We start from the raw sequence: 24,991 nt of genomic DNA, 5'->3' as shown, positions 1-24,991 counted from the left end.
CACCACCACCATTGGTTCACCTGATCTGGGCCGAACCGGGAGCAACCCACCACTGCTCCAGGCCTTCCTGTCCTCTACCATCCTCTGGAGTCCATTTAAGCTCACACCTACTGCTTTGGTGACTCCATCCCACCACCTCATTGTCTGTCGTCCCTTTCTTCTTTTGCCCTGAGTCTTTCCTGGCTTTAGGCTCTTCTCCAGTGAGTCATTCCTTCTGATTAGATGGCCAAAGTATTTGAGTTTCATCTTCAGGATCTGGCCTTCTAAAGGGCAGTCAGGGTTGATCTCCTCTAGGACTGACCAGTTTGATCACCTTGCAGTCCAAGGGACTCGCAGGACTGTACTGTAGTTAAATCCGCAGAGTGATAAAAGACTTTCAAGTCACAAAAGTGATACATCAAACCATTTTTGCTCTTATTGTGTATATATATTTCTTTTTTGATAAACTTATCCATCTGCTCGAACATGTTAAGATATCTTAAAACTTATTTTAACCAACATAAAAGCTTTGTGGCACACTGCCCAGTGCCACTTGTTTGGTGAGATGTACAGCTATATAAATGGACAAATAAATAATAGGGTGTCTGTTCATATCAGTTTTAATTAAATCATTAATACCTTTTAAAAATCTGATATAGTCCCATATATTAATCTTTCTGTCCTTCCTTGAGTCTACATTTAATCTTAGTTTATTGAACAAAGCAGGTTCATAACATTGCAGGTTCAGAAGTAGCCTGTTTACAAAAAGCTGATATTTTTTCATCAGAGCTCTTTTACATTCAATATGCTAACATTGTTAATTATTGTTATAAAAAATAGAAGTCCCTTCCATTGATGCCAATGGCAGAATTTCCACATTATAATACAATCTTTTTTCTTCACTTTGTAATTTGTACCTAGTATTGTTAAAGTGTTACTCCTTGTTCCTGACCAGGCAGAAAAATTGCTGTCCTGATTGTCAAGCCCTATCCTACCACAGTAAGGAAATTGGCAAGTGATACTTCCTTTTTTGTTTTAATGAAAGCAATTGGTGGATTTCCCAGCTTCATTTTCCCTCCCACAAAACATCACCTTCTGGTTGGAAAACAGCCATCAAAACCCTTCCTAACATGAAATGTGAGTGCTTGAAACAACATGTAGAGATTCTCAGTCATTCAGGTCATGGTTGTCCCAAAGGTTTCTTTTTCGAGAGGTAATTGAACTTTTTTTCTTTGTTTTTCCTTTCAAGGAATTTGTCAAGGTAGGAATATTTTTGAACCTATGCCCAAAATAGAAGAGCTGATCAGAATCAGGCGTGTTACAAAGGAATGGTATTACTAGCAGTGGTTCAATGTTGCTCTTGTAGTCGGCAACACCCTGTAGTAGCCACTAGAGCACCAGGAATGAGAAATGAGTTAGTAAAGCCCTCCCCACATCCCACCTTGAGTAATAAATAGAGTGAAAATTATTGTCATGCAAGACCTCTAGTTGGCAGAAGCAGAGGAAAATCTGTAATGTATTAAGTGGCGGTCGAATCTGTAACATACACAGCTGGAAGAACCTGCTCTTTTCCTAGTTTGAATCAACCTCCTTTGGAGCACTGGACTAGGGCTCTCTGAAGAGCACTGACACAACAATTAAGAAAGTGCTGAAGCTTCATTTATAAACAGCCTTTGTAAGATCAGAAGGCTCTAATCGGATGGGTTCCTGTCTAAAGTGGTCCTGCAGCCCAAGCCAACGTGGTCATGGAGGGCTGTGACCAGAGGGGAAAGGTCATGCTCACAGCAACCTGAGTGACCCTCAGTTACTGGACCCATCCCACTCCTGATCTCATTAGCAACAGTGATGCAAACCTAGAAGCAAAAGAAGAAGAAAAGCCCACTAAAACTGGAAGAGTTACATCTCAAGATACAGACTGTGGATGAGATGAAGGAAATGGCTCTGTCACATAAAAATAGTGTCCTTTTGTTCTGCTGCTAGGGAGATATAAAATGTTTCATACATGGTTATGAATTTTATGTCTAGCATTTCAAAGCAGTCTGTTTCATAATAATGTAAATTATTAGTCTTTTGCTGCATAAAAGAGACAGGAATTCTGCTTCCCAGATATTTTGGAAAGACATGGTAATGCAGTGCTATTGAAAATACAGTCTTGAAAAATATCATTACAGAAACAAATGATAAGGTTTTCAATACATTTTAAGCCACTTTCTTTGGGGAGTCATTTGGAGATGGAGCATTCTTTGAGTGTCTACATTTTGCTTTTCTATACATTGATGTTTTAAATACTTAAAAGATTGCAGTTATTCTTGCAGCATTTCAGGCATTTTTCTTATATTAACCTGAGATACGTAGAAAAGACTTTACAGAATAGCTATTTCCATTGGCTCACTCCTCCACCTAAGAACTAAAACACACTGCTTCTGTGACCCATAGCACAATCAGATTTTACTACTTTTTTCCCATTTACTTTTACTTAGAATGTATTGAAATGGTCTGTCTTTAAACAGTAACCGTTCAAGTTAGCCAGCAAGCTTTGTTGTATTCTACATTGCCCCATCTGATATTGTTTGTTTTTATTTGTACACCACATTTATTTTTACAAATAACTCAAGGTGGCAAATAACTCAAGGTCGCCATACTTGTGAGTTCATTGAAGCCTGGCACTCCACAAGCAATTCCATGAATAGACACATTGACTTACAACCGGCCTATGTATCCCGTCAGAATCCAAATCAACCGCCCAGCCAACCAGAGACATCATCAACTCTTAACCAACCCATGCAATCTCCCCAAACCAGCAGTTCACTTCCCAGTGACCTGATCTGATGTAATCACTCTATCACAAGACCCAACACAAGACTCTCACTGATGACTCACACCTGACCCATCACAAGACCCTCACTTGACACACCCGCACTTGAAGCCCTTATAAACAGAAGAACACTGATACTGACTTCCCCTAAACTCCTAGCCTGGTAACGAAATGTTTGGAAATCAACCCACAGTCTTAGAGAATGAACCTTCACCCTCATATCCAACACACTTTCCTCCTCCTATTGTCCCCCAACAATAACAACCCTGTGAGGAGAGTTGGGCTAAGAGAGAGTGGCTGATCCAAAGTCACCCATCTGGCTTTCATGGCTAAGGTGGGACTAGAACTCACAGTCTCCCATTTTCTAGCCTTAACACTAGACCAAACTGATGTCTCCCACAAAACCTAATGTGATGACAATATTGGGAAGAGAAAGCAACAAATTTGGAGGCTTTCATCATAATCATGTATGCAGATTGCAGAAGCCACAGTGAAAAAGATTCTTACAGTAGAAATGGTAGTAGCAGAAGAAGCCTTAATTTTGAAATGCTTTATTTATTTCTATCCTATCTTTTATAGTAAGTTCATAACCAGCATACTATTAAATGCTAAAAGCTGAATGCCAGTAGCATAAATAAAAAGAATAAAGGCTGTATCAGCTAAAATTATATTTATGGAGGGAGTAGTAAAATTAATGTCTTTGAGGTTTACTTTTTAAAGAAAAGGGTCTTGAAAATCTTCTTCCAATGAACCAAACAGCATTTTTGGGGTCTCACCAACTGTGGGGTCTCTACTAGAAAATATAATCCCCTGGGCTGTTCTACCTCTTGAGTGTAGCGAATATTCTTTTGAAAGATTATCTGCTCCAAAACAGCAGCAATGTTTCAAAGAAAGCCTGTAAGATAAAATCACAAGAGGGGGAACAGCTTCAGTCATAAAAAGCTGCACTGCTTTGATATTTCCTACCCTGTTTATGCCATAAATCCTGCTCTTGTACCTGTAATGAAAATTGTTGGTATATAGCTGGGAGAGGGCTGAGATCCTCCTGCCCAATTCCTATCTGTCAATTAATGGCAGTATTTAATCCCACTACCTATGGATGAACATCACCTAGTACACACAGTATGCTGAGAACTGGAGGAGTCGATGCCCTTTTCACAAGGGTCTATTCAAACTAAGAAGTCTAAGAAGGGAATTTCCTAAGTAATAACAGGATTGTAATGGGAATAGCCTCGATGGCCATTCACTATGGTCTCTTTGCAATCTTATATTATTTGGATGGAGCTTCTTGGCTACAGAAAGCACATTTCTACTGTAAGCACCAGCGGTGAGTAAAAGAATCCAGATGACTCAAGCAATTTAACATGCTGCAAATTAATATAATGTTCACCATACAGAGTCACTAACCTGCCATAAAATATCCCTCTACAGATTTCCACATTGTTAGGCCTTTGTGGATTGAAGAAAGTGCAGTAATAATTTGTGTTAAGCATATACTTCAATTGCTATGTTGCTTAAGGATATCGTAAACATCTTTTAAAAATGGGTTCATCTCAGTCACTTTGAAAAAAAAAAGGTGGAAACGATGAATCCAGAAAACAACATGCCAGAACTTCAGGCAACACTATTGTGGCCAAATTAATGAAGACAGCATTTATGAGAAAATTGAAGAGAAAAAAATCATTTAGTAGTTTTTTTTCAGAACAACATGAAACATAAAATGTAACAAATTAAACTTACCATAAATTTAAATTCCACTTGTAAGCAAGCTAATGGAGATAGGAATTGTTAGAGGGTATGCTTCTCAACATAAGCAAAGGGCTAAAAGAATATTCAGTAATTAGTTGCAGAATGTCCTGCTAGAAAAAAAAGATAAATACTCATATACCGGTAGTTGCCTTGGCCTAGCTTTTGATATATAAGCTACCAAACATTCAGTATATTTGAATTTTAAAAATGGATCTATTAAGAAAGGCATGGTGATTGAAAAACCTCACTTCTATGTAGACCACATGAGAGAGACAGAGAGACAGAGAGAGAGTTCTCTTTTATCTCTTAAACACAGAGACTTTTTTAACGAACAACAATCAAGTGAGACAGACACAAAATGTGAAGATCTTCTTTAATTTATCTCCTAGCCTTTGCCCTCATGGTCAAAACAGTTCATAGGGGCAAAGAAATAATGCAGTCTCTGATACAGGCTTCCTCAGACTTTCCAGCAAGACCAGCCTTTTTATTTTAGCCATCTGTTTGAAGATAAGCACAAGATTTTACCAAACAGAAGAATTACTGAATTAATAGGGGAATAATTCTCAAGGGGGAGAGGCACTGTAGCAGGCTAATTCACACTTTAGAATGGCTGCCTTAACCTAAGAGAAGGGTGTCAACCTCCATTCATGTCACATGCCATATTGTGATGTGATGTGATGTTTTTTGGCTTTGCTGAGCTGGAGTGGGCATGGCTTGCATGTGACGCATCCAGCCCACAGGCCGCCAGTTTGACAGGTCTGACCTAAGAGGTCCCGTGAACCATTTTTCGAGGATATGTCCTCATAATGTTCCATTCAACCAGTGGAGGGTTGCAGGCGGTACGCCCTGGTATGAGCGTATCGGAGCCAGCCCGGACCACTGGATACTGTTCCGGTACGGTGCCCCAGACAGCCCGCCCACCCGCCCTTGCTCCTTACCTGTGCTTTAAGCTTTTGGTGCTTCCGTGCACGTTGCGTACAGCACCTGCACGATGCTCCGCCGAGCAGCTGGAGTGTTGTGGAGGCTTGCAGAAGCGTCACAGGCAAATATAAAGCAGGCGCGCAGTGCGCGCATGTGCACATGCACCGTACGCGTGCATGTGGGTGACGCCGGGGTCCCTCCAACCGTACCGATTGGAACAGAATCCAGAACCTCCACTGCATTCAACGTAACACCCAGCCCACTCTAGAAGTACCTTATAATTCTGTTTAGCTGTTCCACAGAACTCTTGCCATATAAATAATTTGTGAGGATTCTTTGATGATGTTGATGAGGATAAGGTCAGGGTTGGAATCTGTACACTTTCTGTTGTGGACATGTGCACTGCCCTCTGTGTTCATTGTGGCTTTTAGTGCAAAAATGAAGAGTGCTACACTTATTTTTAAAACATGCATTTAACAATCTTTTGAAAAACCTATCCTAAAAAGTCAAACCTGAAACTCTAGTTGATTTAAACCATGAAAAAGACACAGGTACTGCTGCCTGAGAACTGTTTATTGCTGATTGCATTCCAAATGTATAAATTGTAGGTTACCCTTAATTTTTGGCAGCAAAAAATTACAGACAGCCATACTTTCTACTGGTTTTATTATGGGGATGGGGGAGAGCAGTGTAAGCCAGTGTTTCTGAATCTTCTGAACAGCTTGAATATGTGTGAACTTCATTGCTTGTTATGTTGTCGCTAGCCACATCTATGTGATGCCAGTGATGCCATTCTCATGCACTTTGAGGTATATGAAAGCCAGAATGAAATTGTCAGGAGTTCTTTAGAGTCAAGTAACAGGTCACTGTTGTTGCAGGAAGTTGCTCCCAGTCAGAACATCTCAATCCACCCCATTCCCTTGCAGCATTGATGATGATTTCCTTTCACTCTGTGCCTGATTGATAGGTCGCCCATATCTGGTAAGGGTGTATTGGCTGAAGGCAGAGCTGGGTTCCTGTTGGTTCAGTGGTGGTTGGCCAGCCTGGTCGCCAGAACCAGCAGTGACCCAGGCCAGCCTCAACTCTGAATCGGTTCCCCGGTCGGCGGGGCATGTCCCCCCCCCATTTTTTAATGTTCTGTGCATGCACAGACCTATTTATGGACAACTGCACACGGACACCAAACTGGCAGTAATGCCAGCAGCAACCCACACCTGGCTGAAGGGGCAGGAAGCTTTCTTGAGTTCCTCCACTATTCCTGTAAACTGCTAACTGGACTGTTTCTAAATATGTATTTTATCCTTTTTTAGGTGTTTGGGTCACATGCAGCAGCAGGACACAGGAGAATCCTCTCGTTTTTCAGTGTATGGCCTTTAGAGTATTTGAGGGGGGAGCATAAATTTGGTGCTCTTTCAGAGGGATACAAAGCAGGTTTTAAAAAACAAACCGACGTGGCCTTCTTCCCAAGAACATTAGACAAGCCTCTATCCTCGGTATTCTCGGCAGTCACCCAATCTTAGAGTTAAAGATAGCAACCAGTGGGTTTTTTTTTCTGCTAGCAGGTAACTCTAGGTAAAAGAAGAGATGCAGAAAGGGAAATCTGTCAGTCCCTGTTCTTAAATTGTCTCACATTAAAAACATAAGAATAGCACCTCTTTCACTGAGACAGAATAGGCTCCGTTGTGAGGCAGTAAGTTGGTAGATTTATCTGTTGGCTGTAAGATTGTACATTTCCATGGCCTTAAGAAGATACCTCTCTCTGTTTTGCCATAGGGAAAGTAAGACTGGGATACAGGTAGTCCTCAACATACAACCACTTGTTTAGTGACCATTTGAAATTACAACAGCACTGAAGAAAGTTACTTATGACTGTTTTTACAACCATTGCAGCATTCTCATGGTCACCTGATCAAAATTTGGACACTTGGCAACTGACAGGTACTTATGATGATTGCAGTGTGCTAGAGTCATGTGATCAGCTTTTGGAACCCTTTGACAAACAAAATCAATGGGGAAGCCGGGGTCACTTAACATGTCCCTAATTTAACAATTGCAGTGATTCACTTAACAGCTATCAGAAGAAAGGTCATAAAAATGGGGCAAAATTCACTTGACAACTGTATTGTTTAGCAGTGGAGATTTGGGGCTCAATTCTGGTCGAAACCTGAGATCTACTCATATACAATCATGCAGATGTATGTCTGCCTCTACTGGAGTCTGCGCTTGATTCCAAAACAGGACGGATTTCCTGTGCATTTGTCTCAACAAGAAGTGTTACACGTATGCAGGCATGGGAGTTAATTAAACAACATTTGGTGTCTTGCAGCTGAATGTATAAAACTGGCTTTGCTGTGGGCAGATGATTTTTCAGAAACCATATTATGGCATGGATTCTGACGTTCCACTTATAAAAATGAGACTTGTGATGGTTCGTTCCCATGTGCAGATGTTATTGTTTAAAGAAATGTGCCAACTCATGAACATGCAGGTGTTATCAATCCAAGGCTGCTACTCGAATGATTCAGAACGGCGTTTTCCAAGCTTGGCAACTTTAAGATGTGTGGATTTCAACTCCCAGAATTCCCCAGCCAGCAAGGGAGTTGAAATCCACACATCTCAAAGTTGCCAAGTTTGAAAAACACCGATTTAGAGTTTAGGGTTCTAAAATGAATTCCTAGCAAGTTAGTTGCATTTCATCTCAGTTTCCACTGAAGATTAATTCCAAAGTCAGAATTCATTAACATTACAAATGTTTCTCGTTGTAAATGTAAAATGAGGCTTGAGTCACTCTGAAAGTGAAAATAGTTCAAAAGAGGAGAAGGGGCAAGCAAACAAAGCAAGCATTTTTCTTTTATACACTTTAAAAGCAACCTTCTTGCCTGGGAAGAGTGAGACGTGAAATACAACATACGCAGGGACTGAACTCACCCAACGTGATACATGGCATGTTTGCTTTAGAAGATGGGAACAATCCCAAATCTGGTTTGAATTAATAAATGTATGTGTGAGACGCAGAGGAAGGGGATAGAGGGAGCCATTGTCTTAGCCAGCATCTAAGAATATAACTATCCTAGAAAACATCTGCCTGCAGCCGCAAGGATATTAAATGCATTGGATGGGAGTGGGGGAGGGGAGAGAGGAGTATTCATAACGTTAGAGACCTGTAGAACATTTTATCTTTGAGCCTTTTTTAATTAAAAAAAATGTCTTGACATCTTCAGGATATACTACGATGAACCAGAATAGCTACTCAACAGTGAAATTATCAGCAGGCACAGGCAGGGGGTTATTAGTCATAGCTTTAGTATCATACTGGAATGAAAGCCAAGGTTTCAAGAAGCAGAGCCAGTCCACTTTGGAAGCGGACCAAAGTTTTTTAGTGTGTGGCGGAGGGGAGTGCGTGTTCAGTAAGTTCTTTTATTCCTTGTGGAGTCATCCTGCTTTTCTTTTCTTTTCTTTTTTAACCCTAAAAAGTCCGCTGCACTAAGTTTATAATAGGAAATGAAAGCTGAGGGGACATTGCCATTTAATAGCGAAACAACTTGCAGCAACTTTCAAAAGAGGCGGGGTAGCTACTGAGTAACTGCAGCTAAGGAATTATTTTGTTCCCAAGTAAGAAAAGAAGGGGAGAGTCACCCCACCCTCTGTACCTAGCTGGTACCTTGGGAAATGAGTCCTATTTCTAGGATACATAGATGAAGAAAAAGGGGCAAGACATCAATAGCTAGGCTATCTCACTGGAGGTTCAGAATTCATTGTCTTTCTTTTAGGACCATTATAAGTACTAAATTCCTATCAAAGTCTACGTTACTATTAGCAAATAATTGTTTTACAGGTAGTCCTCGACTTATGGCCACCATTCAACCTAAAATTTCTGTTGCTAAGTGAGACCTTTGTCACGTGAATGTTATGACCTTTCTTGCTACAGGGGGTTAAGTGAATCATTGCAGTTGTTAAGTTAGTAACATGGTTTAATATTTAATAATTTTAATAATTATAACTTATTAGTCGCCCCCTCTCCCCACAGGGACTCGGGGCGACGTACAAAAGTATTATATAGCGTACAGAGGAGGTAAAAATAAATAAATAAGTTACAATACCTAAAAAAGTTAAAACCCCAGTGAAATTAACCCTTAAAACTAAAATTACCAATTAAAAATGCCCTGGGCTGGAGAGGTTGTAGTATTATGCCAGGTCAGCTAGTCGAAACAGGTAGGTTTTCAGCTTCATACGGAAGGAGCGAAGGTCGGTTGTTGTCCTGATGTCTGGAGGGAGGTCATTCCAAAGGGTGGGGCCCACTACAGAGAAGGCCCTACTCCTGGGCGCCGCCCTCTGGCACTCTCTGGAGGACGGCACCCAGAGTAGTCCCTCTCTGTGTGAGCGGACGGGTCGCAGGGATGTATGGGGCAGGACGCGATCCCGCAGGTAACTAGGCCCTGTGCCATGGAGCGCTTTGAAGGTGGTAACCAGCACCTTGAAGCGCACCCGGTAGGCCACAGGAAGCCAGTGCAGCTCGCGCAGGATGGGTGTTATATGGGAGAACCTCGATCTCCCCATAATTACCCGCGCGGCTGCATTCTGGACCAACTGCAGTCTCCGGGTGCACCTCAAGGGGAGCCCCATGTAGAGAGCGTTACAGTAGTCCAGGCGAGACGTCACCAGCGCGTGAGTGACTGTGCGCAAGGCCTCCCGGTCCAAAAGGGGCCGCAATTGGCGCACCAGGCGAACCTGGTGGAACGCCCCCCTTGCCACGGCTGCCACGTGATCTTCCATAGACAGCCGGGCATCAAGGAGGACGCCCAAATTGCGCGCCCCTTCCACCGGGGCTAATTGGTCGTCCCCGATGGCCAGCGATGGCATATGCTGGTTGAACTGGGAAGCCGGAAGCCACAGCCACTCTGTCTTGGAGGGGTTGAGCCTGAGCCTGTTGTCATCCATCCAGACCCATACGGCTTCCAGACACCGGGACATCACTTCAACAGCCTCGTTGGGGTGGTTTGGGGTGGAAATGTACAGCTGAGTGTCATCAGCGTACAGATGGTATCTCACCCCAAAACCACGGATGATCTCGCCCAGCGGCTTCATATATATGTTGAACAGGAGAGGCGAGAGGATCGACCCCTGGGGGACCCCACAGATAAGGGGCCTCGCGGTCGACCTCTCCTCTCCTGCCAACACACATTGCGTCCGGCCAGAGAGGTAGGAGCGGAACCATCGTAATACGGTGCCCCCGACCCCCAACCCCTCCAGACGGCGCAATAGGATACCATGGTCGATGGTATCGAAGGCCGCCGAGAGGTCTAATAGGACAAGGATGGAGGAACAACCCCCATCCTTTGCCCTCCAGAGATCATCCACCAACGCGATCAAGGCTGTCTCCGTGCTGTGACCGGGTCGGAAGCCGGACTGGCGCGGGTCTAGATAATCAGCTTCCTCCAGGTGGCGCGGAAACTGCTGAGCCACCACACTCTCAACAACCTTCGCTAAGAAAGGAAGGTTGGAGACAGGACGGTAATTTGCTAGCTCCGTTGGGTCCAGAGAAGGCTTCTTGAGCAGGGGCCTCACCACCGCCTCTTTCAAGGCGGTTGGTAAAAGGCCCTCACCCAGCGAAGCGTTCACCAGCCCCAGTAGCCAGCCTCGTGAGCCCTCCCAGGAGGCCAGTACCAACCAGGAGGGACACGAGTCCAATAAACATGTGGTGGCTCGCAGTCGCCCGCGCAACCTGTCCAAATCTTCGGTGACAACAGGGTCAAACTCCTCCCAGCATGGTCTCCCAAGACTAGCCTCGGACGTCCCCACTGGAGCACTGAGGTGGGTCCATCCCCTTCGGATCTGATCGATTTTATCCTGCAGGAACTCTCCAAATTCCTCTGCCCGGCCCAGCAATGGGGGGTCCCGCTGCCCCTGTGACAAAAGGGAGCGGGTCACCCGAAACAGGGCGGCAGGGCGGTTCTCTGCGGACGCTATAAGGGTGGCACAATACTGACGTTTGGCCACTCTTATTGCCACAAGGTAAGTCCTTACATAGGCTCTTACCTGTGCTCGGTCGGATTCGGAGCGGGAGGACCTCCACTTGCTCTCTAGGCGTCTCCTAAGGCATTTCATCGCCCTTAGCTCCCCGTTAAACCAGGGGGCCCGGGTCGATCGTGGCCGTCGGAGAGGCCGCAAAGGCGCCACCCGGTCCAAGGCACCGGCGGCCGCATTATTCCACGCGGCTACCAGGTCCTCTGCCCGGGGGCGGGGCAGGTCTGCAGGAGGTGGCTTGTTAAGTGAATCTGGCTTCCCCATTGACTTTGCTTGTCAAAAGGTCATGAAAGGTGATCATGTCTCTCTCTCACACACACACACACACACACACACACACACACACACACACCAGAACATTGCAACCATCATAAATATAAACAAGTTGCCAAGCGGCTGGATTTTGATCATGTGACCATGAGGATTTTGCAACAGTGGGGAAAATGTTAAATGTCACTTTTTTCAGTGCTATTGTAACTTTGGTTACTAAATGAACAAGTTGAGGACTACCCGTACATAATAGATAGCATGCAATATATATAAGGCATAAAACTTTCCGAGCCAGCTACAGAGTTTTCTTACTCATCGGTCTCTTTTGTCTGTAGATAATGAGTCCCTGCCTTGTCCATGTATCTTCTGCCATGAGGTTAAATAGCCACGGACATAGTCATGTCTCTTCTCTCAAATAAGTTCAGTTACAGTCACAACAAATCAGTAAAGAGTGTTTATTTGGGAGATTGTTCTGCTTGGCAGCCGTTTGCTTTTTCAATGGGGACTTTTTTCCAATAAGTGTTTCATGGTAATAGGGGTAAGTAATATGTCAATCTTTAAAACACTGCTGTTGAACCTATGACACACATGTCAAAGGTGACTTGCCACGACATTTTGGGTGACATGCTAAGCACTCGCCAACAACTGACAACTATTCTTGAAAGTATGCCCCATTCTTCCGTGATTTGCAGAGGCTGCACAAGACTGCGATGTGCTGTTGTGCATCCTATGGAAGGTCTGGAAGTTGCATGCAAGGGCCATGCTGTCACATGGCCTCTGGAGACTCCTAAAAACATGCGAGAACAGAGTGTGAATTTGTGTGATTTTGGGAGGTTATATGGAGGCTACGCAGGAATGAAGTGTGATCTCGCACAGCCTCAGAAGTCCCATGAGAGGGCCATGCTCTTGTGCAGGCTCCAGAGACTCTAAAAATCGCAAAAGAACTAGGCATGACAGTTTTGTCATACCTTTTATGAAAACTGCAGAGACAGCCAGAATGGCAACCGGAACAGCTTCATTTTGACTATATTTTTAAAAACAAATGAATATGTAAAAGAATTGTTTCTCATTGGTTTGGGGCAGAGGTGACAGGCGGGCAAAATCAAGTTAGACATTTTCTGAATTTTTGATATGCTGAGCCAAAAAGTTCGGCATCATTGCCATAAGGAGTTTGAGCTGATAATGCAATTGTCAGACTCCATGAAATTATGCAGAGGATCCCAGCAGATGAACTTAAAAACCAAATACACCCAACAGACTCATGAAAGTTCAGAACGTAAAAAATGGTTAAGATGGATTCTTGTTCCCTAATACAGGATCCCCAATATACGACCACAATTTGCCCAAATTTCCATTGCCAAGCAAGACAGTTAAGTGACTTTTGCCCCATGTTATGACCTTCCTTGCGATAGTTATTAAGTGAATCACTGCAGTTGTCAAGTTACAGTAGTAACATGGTTTTTAAGTGAATCAGCTTCCCCATTGACTTTGCTTGTCAGAAGGTCGCAAAAGCTGATCACATGACCTCAAGGCATTGCAACCATCGTCAATACATGCCGGTTGCCACGTGTCCAAATGTTGATCCTGTGACCATGGGGATGTTGCAATGGTCCACTCTAAGTGTAGAAAACAGTCGTAATTCACTCTCTTTCGATGCCGTCATCTTTGAACGGTCACTGAATGAAGATTGTAATGATGGTTGCAAGGCGAGGACTACCTGTCAAAGGTTTTAGTCACTGAAAGATGTTGATCTGTAAGAAAAGTTATACAACCACTTTGTCCATGGAAAAAACAAATGTGAGAATGCGTGTGCATGCATGTATCCTTATATCATGCAAGTCAGTTTTGTTCTATACCCGTGATGGCGAATCTATGGCACGCGTGGCATGCGGAGCCCTCTCTGCAGGCATGGGAGCCGTCGGCCCAGCTCAGCTCCACCGTGCATGCATGCATGCCTCCCACCGACCAGCTATTTTTGGGTCTCTGCTGTGCAATAATGGAGGGCATGCATACAAGACATGCATGCATGCGCAGGGGGGTCACATGCATGGGGGTGGGGGAGCACAGGAGGTGCAGCATCCCCCCGCACCCCATTTTTGGTCCCAGGAGGCTGCAGGGAGGCTTGCTGGGCCCAAAATGGGGTCGAGGGAGGTCACACGCATGTGGGGAGGGAGCATGTACAGGGAGGCAGGGTGCACAAGGGTCGTGTTGCATGCACATTGCATTATGGTGTGGGCAGGGGTGCTTTCAGCCAAAAAGATTAGCCAACACTGTTCTATACAATCTACTGATTGCTAAAAACAGCATTAGAGGCACTTGTTCTTATGTTACTCTCCTTAGAGAACACTTAATTCATCTTTTGTATATAAATGTTTCACTGGAAAGTGTTAAAGAATAATCTCTGGCCTTTCTCCCTTTCTTTCTTTCTTTCCATTAGACTGGGTGTATCTAATAACTGCTCAGCCCAGAAACTATACATCTTGAACAGTGTCTTCGCTTGACAATTCCCATATGTTTGTAGCAATGCTTGATGTATCTACATGTTTTCACTGCTCGCTATAATTGCTTGAGGACTTTTTGAAACAAGAGATTAATTTTGTACAGTGTTATATTGCTGCCAAAGTGAGGACGTGGGAGTGTGGATGTGGGCGTATGTATACACACACACACATACCAACACATGTATGAATGTATGTTTGGCAGATGATAGACAAGTGGCCAACATTCCAGAAACCCTTTCTAAAAGCAGACTGAATAATTATGGGTGTATCTTCATACTCCCAAAGGACCTTTTGGGAAGGTTAGTGATCCCAGCATCAAACATTAATTTTCTACACCATTGAATGCAACTTTGGGGCCTATGTAAGCCAAACGCATTCAATTTTGAACTTGCGTAGATGACTATTGTGTTGTTTTCATTGAAATGGGAGAAGTCACATGAACAATGTACGAAACAGCACACAAAGCAAACTCTCTGGTCTGCAGGTTTAGGCACTTAGTTGGTTTCATATTGGGAACAGTTCCGTATTATTTCATCCAACTTCTTGCTTGTCTACACAACTGCTTTTAGTATGTGTTAATACTGTGATGTTCACAAGGCTCCGATCATTGTCTCTCTTTTTTTTCTTCTTGCCACTTTTCCTAGCCTCAGCCAAATTGCTTTGTCTGTGTTAAAGCTAAAGGCAGGCCATCCAAGCGTGATACATTTTTAATATCCTATACAGCTGTTTATTCTTTCTCCTCCCTTTTTACCCCTTTGTCCTCCTCCAGTGAATTGCACCAAAGAGTAGCTTTGCATTTCCAGTAAGGTGTTCTGAAGCAGAACATATGAATTAAGTTTCTCCTCTACCTCACCCTGCCACCAACTCATGTTTTAGTTCAAGACATCTGATCAACATGAATCTTAGGGATGTCTGTGACTCAGACCATTTCTTTTCAGGGAAGCAGGGAAAATATAATGGTCTTATAAGATAACATTAATCTAACAAGTTAGATTAATAATTAATAAATAAATAAATAAATAAATAAATAAATAAATAAATAAATAAATAAATAAATAAATAAATAAATAAATAAATAAATAAATAAATATTTTGCTTTATTCTTCTCCACAATCATTGATTTACAGTAGTAGGGAAAAATATTTTTGCTTACATAAAAATTACATTTGAGTTGACAATTTGGCATAATCACATTTAACTTAGCATATGGCTGGTTGAGAAGGGGTGGAGGATTCATGTTATTAGAACATGAATTTTCTTATGTCATGTTGTTACTAAAACCTTGTAGAATCACCTCTGTCTCACAGCAAAATTTGATTTGGTAACTGAAAGGAGGTGCAGAAAAGTTCCCCTTTTCAGCAGAAAAGCATTTCAATTTAAAATACTATAAAAGGCTGCTGAGCAGCAAAAATAATGAATTTTACCATTCTAGTGAATCCGACTGTATAAAACGTGAGGCTCCTTTGGGATGACTAATGCACCAGCCAAGAATCACTTTCCTCATCATTTGTATGAAAGAGGCAAATTAGCTTGAATTATTTTTATATCTTATTAGTACAGCTTGCTGTTTAACTGAAAGGTTCAGGGCTGTCCAGAGGAGCTGAGATTACACTGGAGTCAGCATTTTTTTTCTGCCTGCCTTGCTTTTATTACACTGCTGGCACTGCAGCTAATTTTATAATCAAGTAAATATGTTTGAAAACGTTATTCATTGTAGAATGTAGGGTATAGTGAACCTAAGATACACTACAAAATATCCTATGCATATTTGTTCAAAAGTACAGTAAGTCTTGCTGACTTCAGTGGATCTTGGTTCCATGTTAAATGCGTATTCAATTGCCAGCTATCAGGAATGAATTTAATTTAAAGGATACAGCACCATTTTGCTTTCTATAGCACTATTGTGTTCTTAAAATATGGTGTTTTCCATTTATTATTGTGTTCTAGCAAAGTAAGTTAATTCAATGAATTAGTGGAACAGATATAAATTGCATCATAGTAGCAAAGGCTATTAAAGAAAAGAAAATTAAATGGTTAATTTTTCTCCAAGGGCTCTTTCTTGCGACATATATCAGGAAAGGTTTGGTTTAAGGGTTAGCCCTCCTAACCATGGTTAGACCTCCTAACCATGGGGACTCTTATCCCAGACAATAAGCCTTGCAATTCAAAGCAAATTTACAGTATTGGATGTTTCTTCGATGTCACAAAGAGCATATTTTCATTCACTTTGAGGGGTATCTTGGATTTTCAATGCACCGTCCTACCGCCAGGCATCAGTGTTGCTGCAATACTGGATGACGCTACAGCAACATCTTTGTCATTGAGTTGTGGCAGGAAGCTGTCATAGGCAGTTTTAAAATAGGGTCATGTGACTTCCTGAGCTCAACCTGATTTTCAGCAGTTGAAGGAGGGGCTGGTCTTCACTAACTTTCAGAGTAGGAAACAGTTGAAAAATGAAACAGGAATGGCAAGGACTAAGGTGAAATGGCTACGGTATTTGACTGACGCCAGAGAGATCCAGTTTCTATTCCAATCTGCAGCCACGTCAGCTCACTTGGTGACTTTCAGGCCAATCTACCTCACAGGACTGTTGTGAAGAAATATAGAGATTGAAGCACTATGCATGTGCCTTGAGTTTCTGAACAAAGATGGGTTTTCTTTGAGCTGTGGGGTCTCAGTGATTAGAAAGTGGTACTGCAGGCTACTTCTGCTGGCTGCCGACAGTTTGGCAGTTCGAATCTCACCAGGCTCAAGGTCGACTCAGCCTTCCATCCTTCCGAGGTGGGTAAAATGAGAACCCAGATTGTTGGGGACAAGAGGCTGACTCTGTAAACCGCTTAGAGAGGGCTGTAAAGCACTGTGAAGGGGTATATAAGTACTATTGCTATTGCCCTAGATGCATGTGCATTTTGAGTGCCAGGGGAGGAGTACAGAAAACAATAAAAATATCCAGGTCTTCCTTCATCCACCTTAAAGTTGCTGCTTCTTTAAGAGCCCTATAATGAGCCGATTCCTTGCGGCTGGGTAGGGGAACAAGGGATTATGAGCCTGGCTGGGAAACTGTCACGCTACATTGAAAATGAACATTACGTGACCGCAGCAGCAGCCAGGTGTCATGGGTGTTGAATTTTGGACACATTCTGTAAGTTAGCTATTTGAAGCACCTTGGTTCTTCAAAAATTATTGCCTATGATGCACTGCCTAGTTAAAGATCATCACGACAAGGGTTTTAGTAGTATATTGATACCAAGCAAAGCCATTTATAAATGTTAAAACTCACCAACAAAGCAGCCGAAGCAATTGTAATCTAAGTCAAGTCACAATAATCAGAAGACCCAAAGGTGCTTTTTTTTCAGGAGGCAACTGGACTTTCTTGTTTTTTCTTTGAACATATTTCGCTTCTCATCCAAGAAGCTTCTTCAGCTCTGACTGGATGGTGGAGAATAGAAGGATTTATATTCCTTGCAGACAGTTGGCCATTTGCATCCTTTTAGAGAGTCGTTGAGGCCACTTGGAGGTTGATCTGTGTCCTCTGAGTAGTGCAAATGGGTGTGGAGCCTTCTTTGGCTGCAGGATGTTTTCTTCCCTGTGTCCCTTCACTGTTGAAAAACAGAAGCAGTCTGTTAGGGATGAGTCTATGTTGTCTGCATCTCAAACTGAAGCACAAATGATTCCTGTAATCTCATTTTTCTGGAAATCTGTTCATACCCCTGCGGCATTCAAAGGATGTTCATCCCACAGTTCATAGCTAAAAGGTCTGTGGAGATTCTACGTATTTTCTGTTTACCAAAGGAGAATGAAGAAAGAGAATCAAAATAATTTAGGGAAGGACTACATAACTCTCTCATTTTCATCCATGATTTTTTCATAGTCTGTTCCTATCTTTCAAAAAAAATATTGCTCATTTTGGTACAATATTTGTACATTTTTGGTATTTTTCTGCTGGCAAAGAAAAGCAATTTGCAAGTCTTCAGATTTCAGTTTTGGGTTGAAAGAAAAAGCTATTCAAAGGATCCATACAACTGTGGACAGCTTACTGTTTGGTTTTCAGTTTAATTTATTTTGCATATGTCATATCATACATTGACTAGCATATATATGCTCCAGGTGTGGGATCTTCATCTTCATATATCTTCAGTATATGTTGAACTAAGGGACAATTTGCAGAATATTTTATGTGTCATGGTAATAGCAGCAAGTAGTTCAACATCAACAAGCAGTCACTTCATAGAAAAGGTTTGAATAGACTATCCCTTTAAATTAGCTGTGAGGCTGTGAAAGTAAAATTCCAAGATTTCAGAGGGTTCAAGCTCCTCCCCCAGCCATTGTAGTTCATTAGATGACTTTGGTTCAGTCACTGTCTCTCAGTCTGATCAATCTCACAGGGGGAAATGAAAAAGGGCGTGTTATCCTGGGCATCTGAAGGAAAGTTGATGCATAAACCTAATGAATAAAATGAAATAAGAGCTCCAAATGCTTGCTTATCCCATTCTGTGCTTTCCAAAAAGTATTCCATTATCAGATCTGGGTTGCAAAAGTATGTGTGATTATTGAGGGGTAGCTAATAGCTCTTTGCTGTTCTCTAGTAGTTATCTGGATTTTTGTAGCCTAGATTTGATTGCAATTATTACAGTAATATTTCTTGTTTTTAGAAAAGTATCTAGTATGCCCTGTCTTGGATTTCTCTGGCAATGCTTTTCCCAACAAGCCAATAAATTTACGTTTATAGTAGAAGATAATGTCTGTGTGACAAATAGCCAACACAATCTCTCACAGGTATTTTGGTTACAATCCTCTCATCACTTATTTTGGAAATAAGTGGCTTGAGGATTGCAATCTTTGTTTTGCATTGTGAGGGAGAAAAACCCAGCTGCAATGCATTCTCCAGCACCTTGTACTTTTGTGGTTTCTGTATCTGCTTCCCTGCAAATGTCCAAATTATTTGACAAAAACAGTATTCTCTTTTGGTTGAAAAACATTTGAACTGCACTTGAAATTCTCCAGGTTTGTTGACATTTTGCTCAGACTTATTATCTTTTACTGTCCAGAATGATGCTTGGACGATAACCAGATATAGAGAGATTTATTTCTGTGAAACTGGTATATCGCTGGCTTCAGCACCTCTTGTGGGTCAGGGATCAGTGGGGAGAAGAGGATTGGGATACTCATACCTAGAGTAAGACCTATAATCTGGATCTATGATCAGCTACTATTTTTTTTTTAGTGGAGAGAACCATATTTAAACCCAATCATTGATTGAAAGGTCAAGAACATTATCTTTACCTCATTCATTCTAGCAGGCCACAAAGAGTTGGGGGGGGGGGGGTTAACCACTTCCTACCAGGAGAGCAGTAATTGGCAGGTTTCTCTGTTTTATGCACCTCAATTTGGGGCCAAGAAAAGTTTGCATGTGCGCCTATTTGGCTACATTTTGACTAGTTTACATGGGAGAAAACATCACAAGGTGAATTTGACGCCATTGGGATTATGTTGAAAATCAGATGTAGGCTTTCCCCCTGAATCCCTTTACTTCATCTGTTTAATTATTTCTGACATTTGTTTTTAGTTTGTCAAATTGGTGTCATTTTTAGCCTCTCAGTATGCTGCCTCCTTTTCATTTTAGGTTCCTATTATCCCTAGAATTAAGTAGAAGCTAAATCCGAGCATGAGAACATTAGATTCCCTTATTCTATATTGCCCACCATAGCCATTTTGAGACAAAAGGCATCCTTTCCATTGTAAGTGGGAAAAGAATTAGCAAGGCTTTTTATTCTGCCCTTCTCTAACCACAGTGCCAGCTAGCACAGTTAAGTGAAATGTAGGGGTAGACTGTCTCATGCCAAGTAAGCCTTGGTGCTGCTTATTCTCCCATGCTCTCTTATCCTAGAAGAACAAAGCAGGGCACCAGGGGCTAAAGATATTACCCATACTGCTATTGAGTGGCTCAAGTTCCACAAATCTCTTATTGCTGGGATCCCAAAAAAATCAGCCTTCCCAGCAGTCTCTCTCTCTCTCTCTCTCTCTCACTCTCTCTCTCTCTTTCATTTCCCAATTACCATCATTTGTTTTGATATTGTATGTAGATAGTTAGAGGTCAGCTTTCCCCCCCCTCATGCCAGCTTTTGTTCTGGTATTTCAGCTATGTGCTCCAGGCATGGAGCTCCTCATTTTAAAATGGGCACACACTCAAGGGCAACAAAGCATCAAGTCTAAGAAGTCTTCTAGATGACAGTGTGGCTTTTGGGGTTCTTTTGCTTTTGTTTATTTTTTTTATAACTGAGATCCCCTTGTTCTCATGACATCATTTACAAAAGAAAGAGATTTTTAACTAAGGGTTTCCAATCCAGGTTTAATGGTGATTGTCGAAATTCTGGGATTCACCCTGCCTCTCACTATAAAACTAGTATTTCTGCTTTTAATTTGTGCTGTTGTGGGCACTAATGTCACGTAAGGAAGGGGATTCTATTGTGGGATTCTATTCAGGGGTACTCCCTGTTTTCCTATCGCTTTCTAGGGATACTTCTTGTCTTCATTTTATACAGGCTCCCTCAGTCACCTCTCCTTTTCTCTTTCCTGCTATTCTCAACATGTTCAGTATTTGAGAACAATTCAGGATTAGCCACAGAGGAAATTTCCTCTTGTTCTTTCGGACAGAACAGCTTCACGTATGCTCAGGGGCAATTCAGCAATTGTTTTTCCTCATTATTCCAAAACATCTCCACTGAGCAGTGCTTATTGGAGTCATGCTGGTCTGCCAAGAAAGCATCTCATGGGGAATTTCTACTGGTAGCCCTCATTATATTACTAATTCGTATTTATATCTTTAAGTTTAGGTTTAGATCATACCTGTATGATGAACAGAGATTTATTCATCCAAGGATTTGGGTTTGGCTAGTCTAAAAAAAAGAAGGACTATGGGTGACACGATAGCAGTATTCCACTATTTGAGAGGCTGCTATAAAGAAAAGGAGGTCAACTTATTTTCCAAGGCACCAGAAGGCAGGACAAGAAACTAATGGATGGAAACTAATCAGGGAGAGAAGCAGTCTGGAATTAAGGAGAAACTTCCTAACAGTGAGGACAATTAACCAGTGGAGCAGCTTGCCTTCAGAAGTTGTGGGTGCTTCATCACGGGAGGTTTTTAAGAAAAGACTGGACAGCCGTGTCTGAAATGTTATAGGGACTCCTGCTTGAGCACGGGGGTTGGACTGGAAGACCTCCAGCTGTATTCTTATTAATTAATTAATGATTAATTCTGCAACCACGCAGTCTAATAATTTTAGGAGCTTCTCTTTCGGAGTGGTATAGAGCTGCTCATTCTGCTGGGTGGGATCTTGAACCTCTGCCTCAAAATCAGATGGAAGTATTGGGGCTAAATCTGGCTTTCAAAATACCGCCTAGATGAAGTTCACCTAAATGCTGAGTGTTGTTTTGTTGGTCTTCACAGGTAGTCCAAATAGACCAGAAGCTGAATCTCATCACAGATTTGCTGCACCGCCTGCTTTCCAGCCAGCAAGGAAACCAAGGCAGCACCAAAGCATCTCCCAGGAATGATGTCAGCTCTAGCCTACTTTCCAGCAGCGCTCTCCCAACCTATGAACAGCTAACCGTTCCAAAGGCACTGCAAGACGATGGTTCCTGATGCCACGGAGATTTGTTTCCTTTCATGAAATTGACACTCAATATTATGAATCTTGATGAGGGTTGGGGATAAATTTAAGCTCAGAATCAGCCATACAAGCCTGACACATTACTTTTAAGCTAATTTTACTATTTTCTTATCTGTTGTTCCAAAGCGAATAATTCAGACAACTAACAAACCTTAAAACCCACACTGTGTTGTTATTCTTTATTCATGTGATGCACTCATGAGCTCTAATTTCTGTGTGTGTGTGTGTAAATAAATCTGCTACAATCGATCTCAATATTAAATCAGTACAGGTAGTCCTCGACTTACGACCACCATTGGGACCAGAATTTCTGTTGCTTAGGAAGATAGTTGTTAAGTGAATCATGTCTGATTTTACAACATGTTGCCATAGTTGTTAAGTGAATAGTCATTGCAGTTCTTAAAGGAATCCTGGAGTCATTAAGCAAATCCAGGTTCCCCATTGAATTTGCTTGTCAGAAGCCAGCTGGAAAAGTCACAAATGTGATCCCATGATCCTAGGAAATGCATGTTGGTTGCTAAGTGCCTGAATCTTGGATCACATGACTATAGGGATGGTGCAATGGCAATAAGTGCAAAACTGGTCATAAGTAACTTTTTTCGGTGCCGCTGTTAGTTCAAGTAGACACTAAACAAATTGTTGTAAGCCAAGGACTACCTGTAATTGGTCCTGATATTAGCAAAAAGACAATCGGTGTATGTGCCCAAGATATTGTGCTGCTGCTGCAAACATCATTCTGAAGTCGTGCACAATCATACATAATTGAAATAGTTTGAAAATTCCACAACTTTGCTTGGCTAATTGCATCCCGTGGCCCTTCAGTAAGAATAATACTTGAACTTAGTTAGATCTGAATTCTATTTATGACTCTGCTGATAGTGATATAGTTTTGCGCACTAGATTCCAAAAAAGAATGTAAATAAATTGCCATTCTACGGATTGGCAAGAGTATACACTGAATAATTTTCCTCCCACACACCATTTTCCTTGTTTATTCTGCACAATATTGTGAAACCTACCACATTTAAAACAAAAATCTGCCTCTCCTCAAGGAAGAATCAGTGCTTTAATCAAAACTGTATTGTTTGTAAAGAAAGATTTCTTTTGTATAATATTGTAATGGAATTGGGGCATTGAAATATTGAATAGGAACTTTTTAAAAATAGCAATTATATTGCTGCCAAATAATTTATATTCTGTAGTATTTATTACTATCCTGGGTATATTTGTCAGAAAGAGCTTTCAAAGCGCACACTTTGTGTATTGAAATAGGTTTAGTTTATTTCTCCATGTACAGCAATAAGGTCTAGAATAACTGGATCTTGTTGATTAGGAGTTTGAAAGTGATGCTTTGGGGAAACACAGCAGCTTTGAACTTTATTTGAAAATGTACTGCCAAGTCAGATACACATTCATTTCTTTCTTTTCCTGGCACACTAATACATAATGTCCAACAGTAATTTGTGAATATTGTTCCTGCTAAGATATACAAGCTCTTGAGTTTGTTTGGTTATTGCAGAGAAGTTCTACTTGCTGAATGTGGAAATGGCTCTGCGCTCATCTGTTGGAGGTTCGTTCTTTATAGCCAAGCTGTTAAACAAATGGGAAGCAGGTATACCTTATATTTCTGCAAATCCTGTTCTGTTGATACAGTTGGCTCTTTTGTGGGGTGGGGGACCCCCATATGCAGGATGACAACAAGAGCTATATCCATGTTCTTACGCAGAGCAGATGCTGGAATTTAGCTCTCTGGAAATCTCATTTGATATTTATTTTCTGTTTAAATCAGGTTTCTAGCTCCTTTGGGAAAGGAAATTTAAACTGTATGGCCAGGTAGCATCAGAATCATAGATAGGGTGTTCCTACTGGCTCTCTTCATCTCAAGCATAAATTGGTTCTTATACTCAGCTATGAATCACCAAGCACAGCTAATCTTTCTATCAGCATACATATTCCTATTGGGAATCAAAAATTAAAGACAACTGGAGAAAGAGGGGGCTTTCTAAGCCCAGGGGAGGAGAACAATCAGAATTGTATGAACTGACTTTAAAGTTCTACAAATATCTATATCTAAGCTTCGTTTGTAGTTTCCATGAGAAAAATGTTTCTCTGTCACATAAAGGGAGTCTCAAATACACAGCTTCATGTTTTAGTGCATAGGAATTTGAAACTATACTATTCAGAAGCTACAAGTGTTAAAAAGTTGGGATGACAACTATATCTAGGCTGCAAAAATATAGATGGCAACACAAAGACAGAAACAAATCCAACACTTTAAAGCCTCTAATCTGTCTGGAAGTTTGTGGCCCAGATATTGTCACTATAGATGTATATTCTGTTCCATTGATGATCCTTCATGTATCAGCCTTCCCTTAATGACAGATAAGCCTCTTAATGACAGATAACCTTTTCTAACTTGATACCTCTGTGCATTACTGAGTATTACCCAAGAATAAGCATGGAAAGTGAGATATAGAAATCTTTAAAGCCTATCTGTTTGATAGCATAACCATTTAATACAATACAATAGTAGAGTTGGAAGGGACCTTGGAGGTCTTCTAGTCCAACCCCCTGCCTAGGCAGGAAACCCTATACCGTTTCAGACAAATAGCTATCCAACATCTTCTTAAAGAGTTCCAGTGTTGGGGCATTCACAACTTCTGGAGGCAATCTGTTCCACTGATTAATTGTTCTCACTGTCAGGAAATTTCTCCTCAGTTCTAAGTTGCTTCTCTCCTTGATTAGTTTCCACCCATTGCTTCTTGTTCTACCCTCAGGTGCTTTGGAGAATAGTTTGACTCCCTCTTCTTTGTGGCAACCTTTGTTCATAAAAATTTGTTCATAAAAATTAAATCTAAATTGCTGTATGGAGAAAAATAGTCATAAAATTCTATGTCCATGGACAGCATGGCAACCTAAATAGTATTAAATAGTAAATGCACAATCATAACTACAGAGCTGCAGATACTATATCTAATGCTTTCCAAAATGTAGTTCTTTAAAAGCCAGATATTATTATGACTTTCATTTGGAGATGTTAGCGTTCTTCTGATTCACATTAA

The 24,991-nt window shown here is 41.6% G+C and overlaps 1 protein-coding gene across 3 annotated transcripts in view; it reads left to right on the top strand.

Moving 5' to 3' along the window:
- KCNQ1 (potassium voltage-gated channel subfamily Q member 1) overlaps nt 1–24,438 on the top strand; it is a 393,720-nt gene extending 369,282 nt beyond the window's left edge. For all 3 annotated transcript variants that reach the window (XM_081942341.1, XM_081942340.1, XM_081942339.1), the window contains one exon: nt 21,707–24,438. In XM_081942341.1, coding sequence (XP_081798467.1) covers nt 21,707–21,901 — 195 coding nt within the window. In that variant the 3' untranslated portion in view covers nt 21,902–24,438. The remainder of the gene's footprint in view (nt 1–21,706) is intronic.
- Nucleotides 24,439–24,991: the final 553 nt, after the last annotated feature.

Source organism: Natrix helvetica (assembly GCF_964273705.1).
Source record: "Natrix helvetica genome assembly, chromosome: 1".
Taxonomy (NCBI): Eukaryota; Metazoa; Chordata; class Lepidosauria; order Squamata; family Natricidae; genus Natrix; species Natrix helvetica.
The sequence above is the reverse complement of the archived record's forward strand: the minus strand, read 5'-3'. Positions and strand labels throughout refer to the sequence as shown.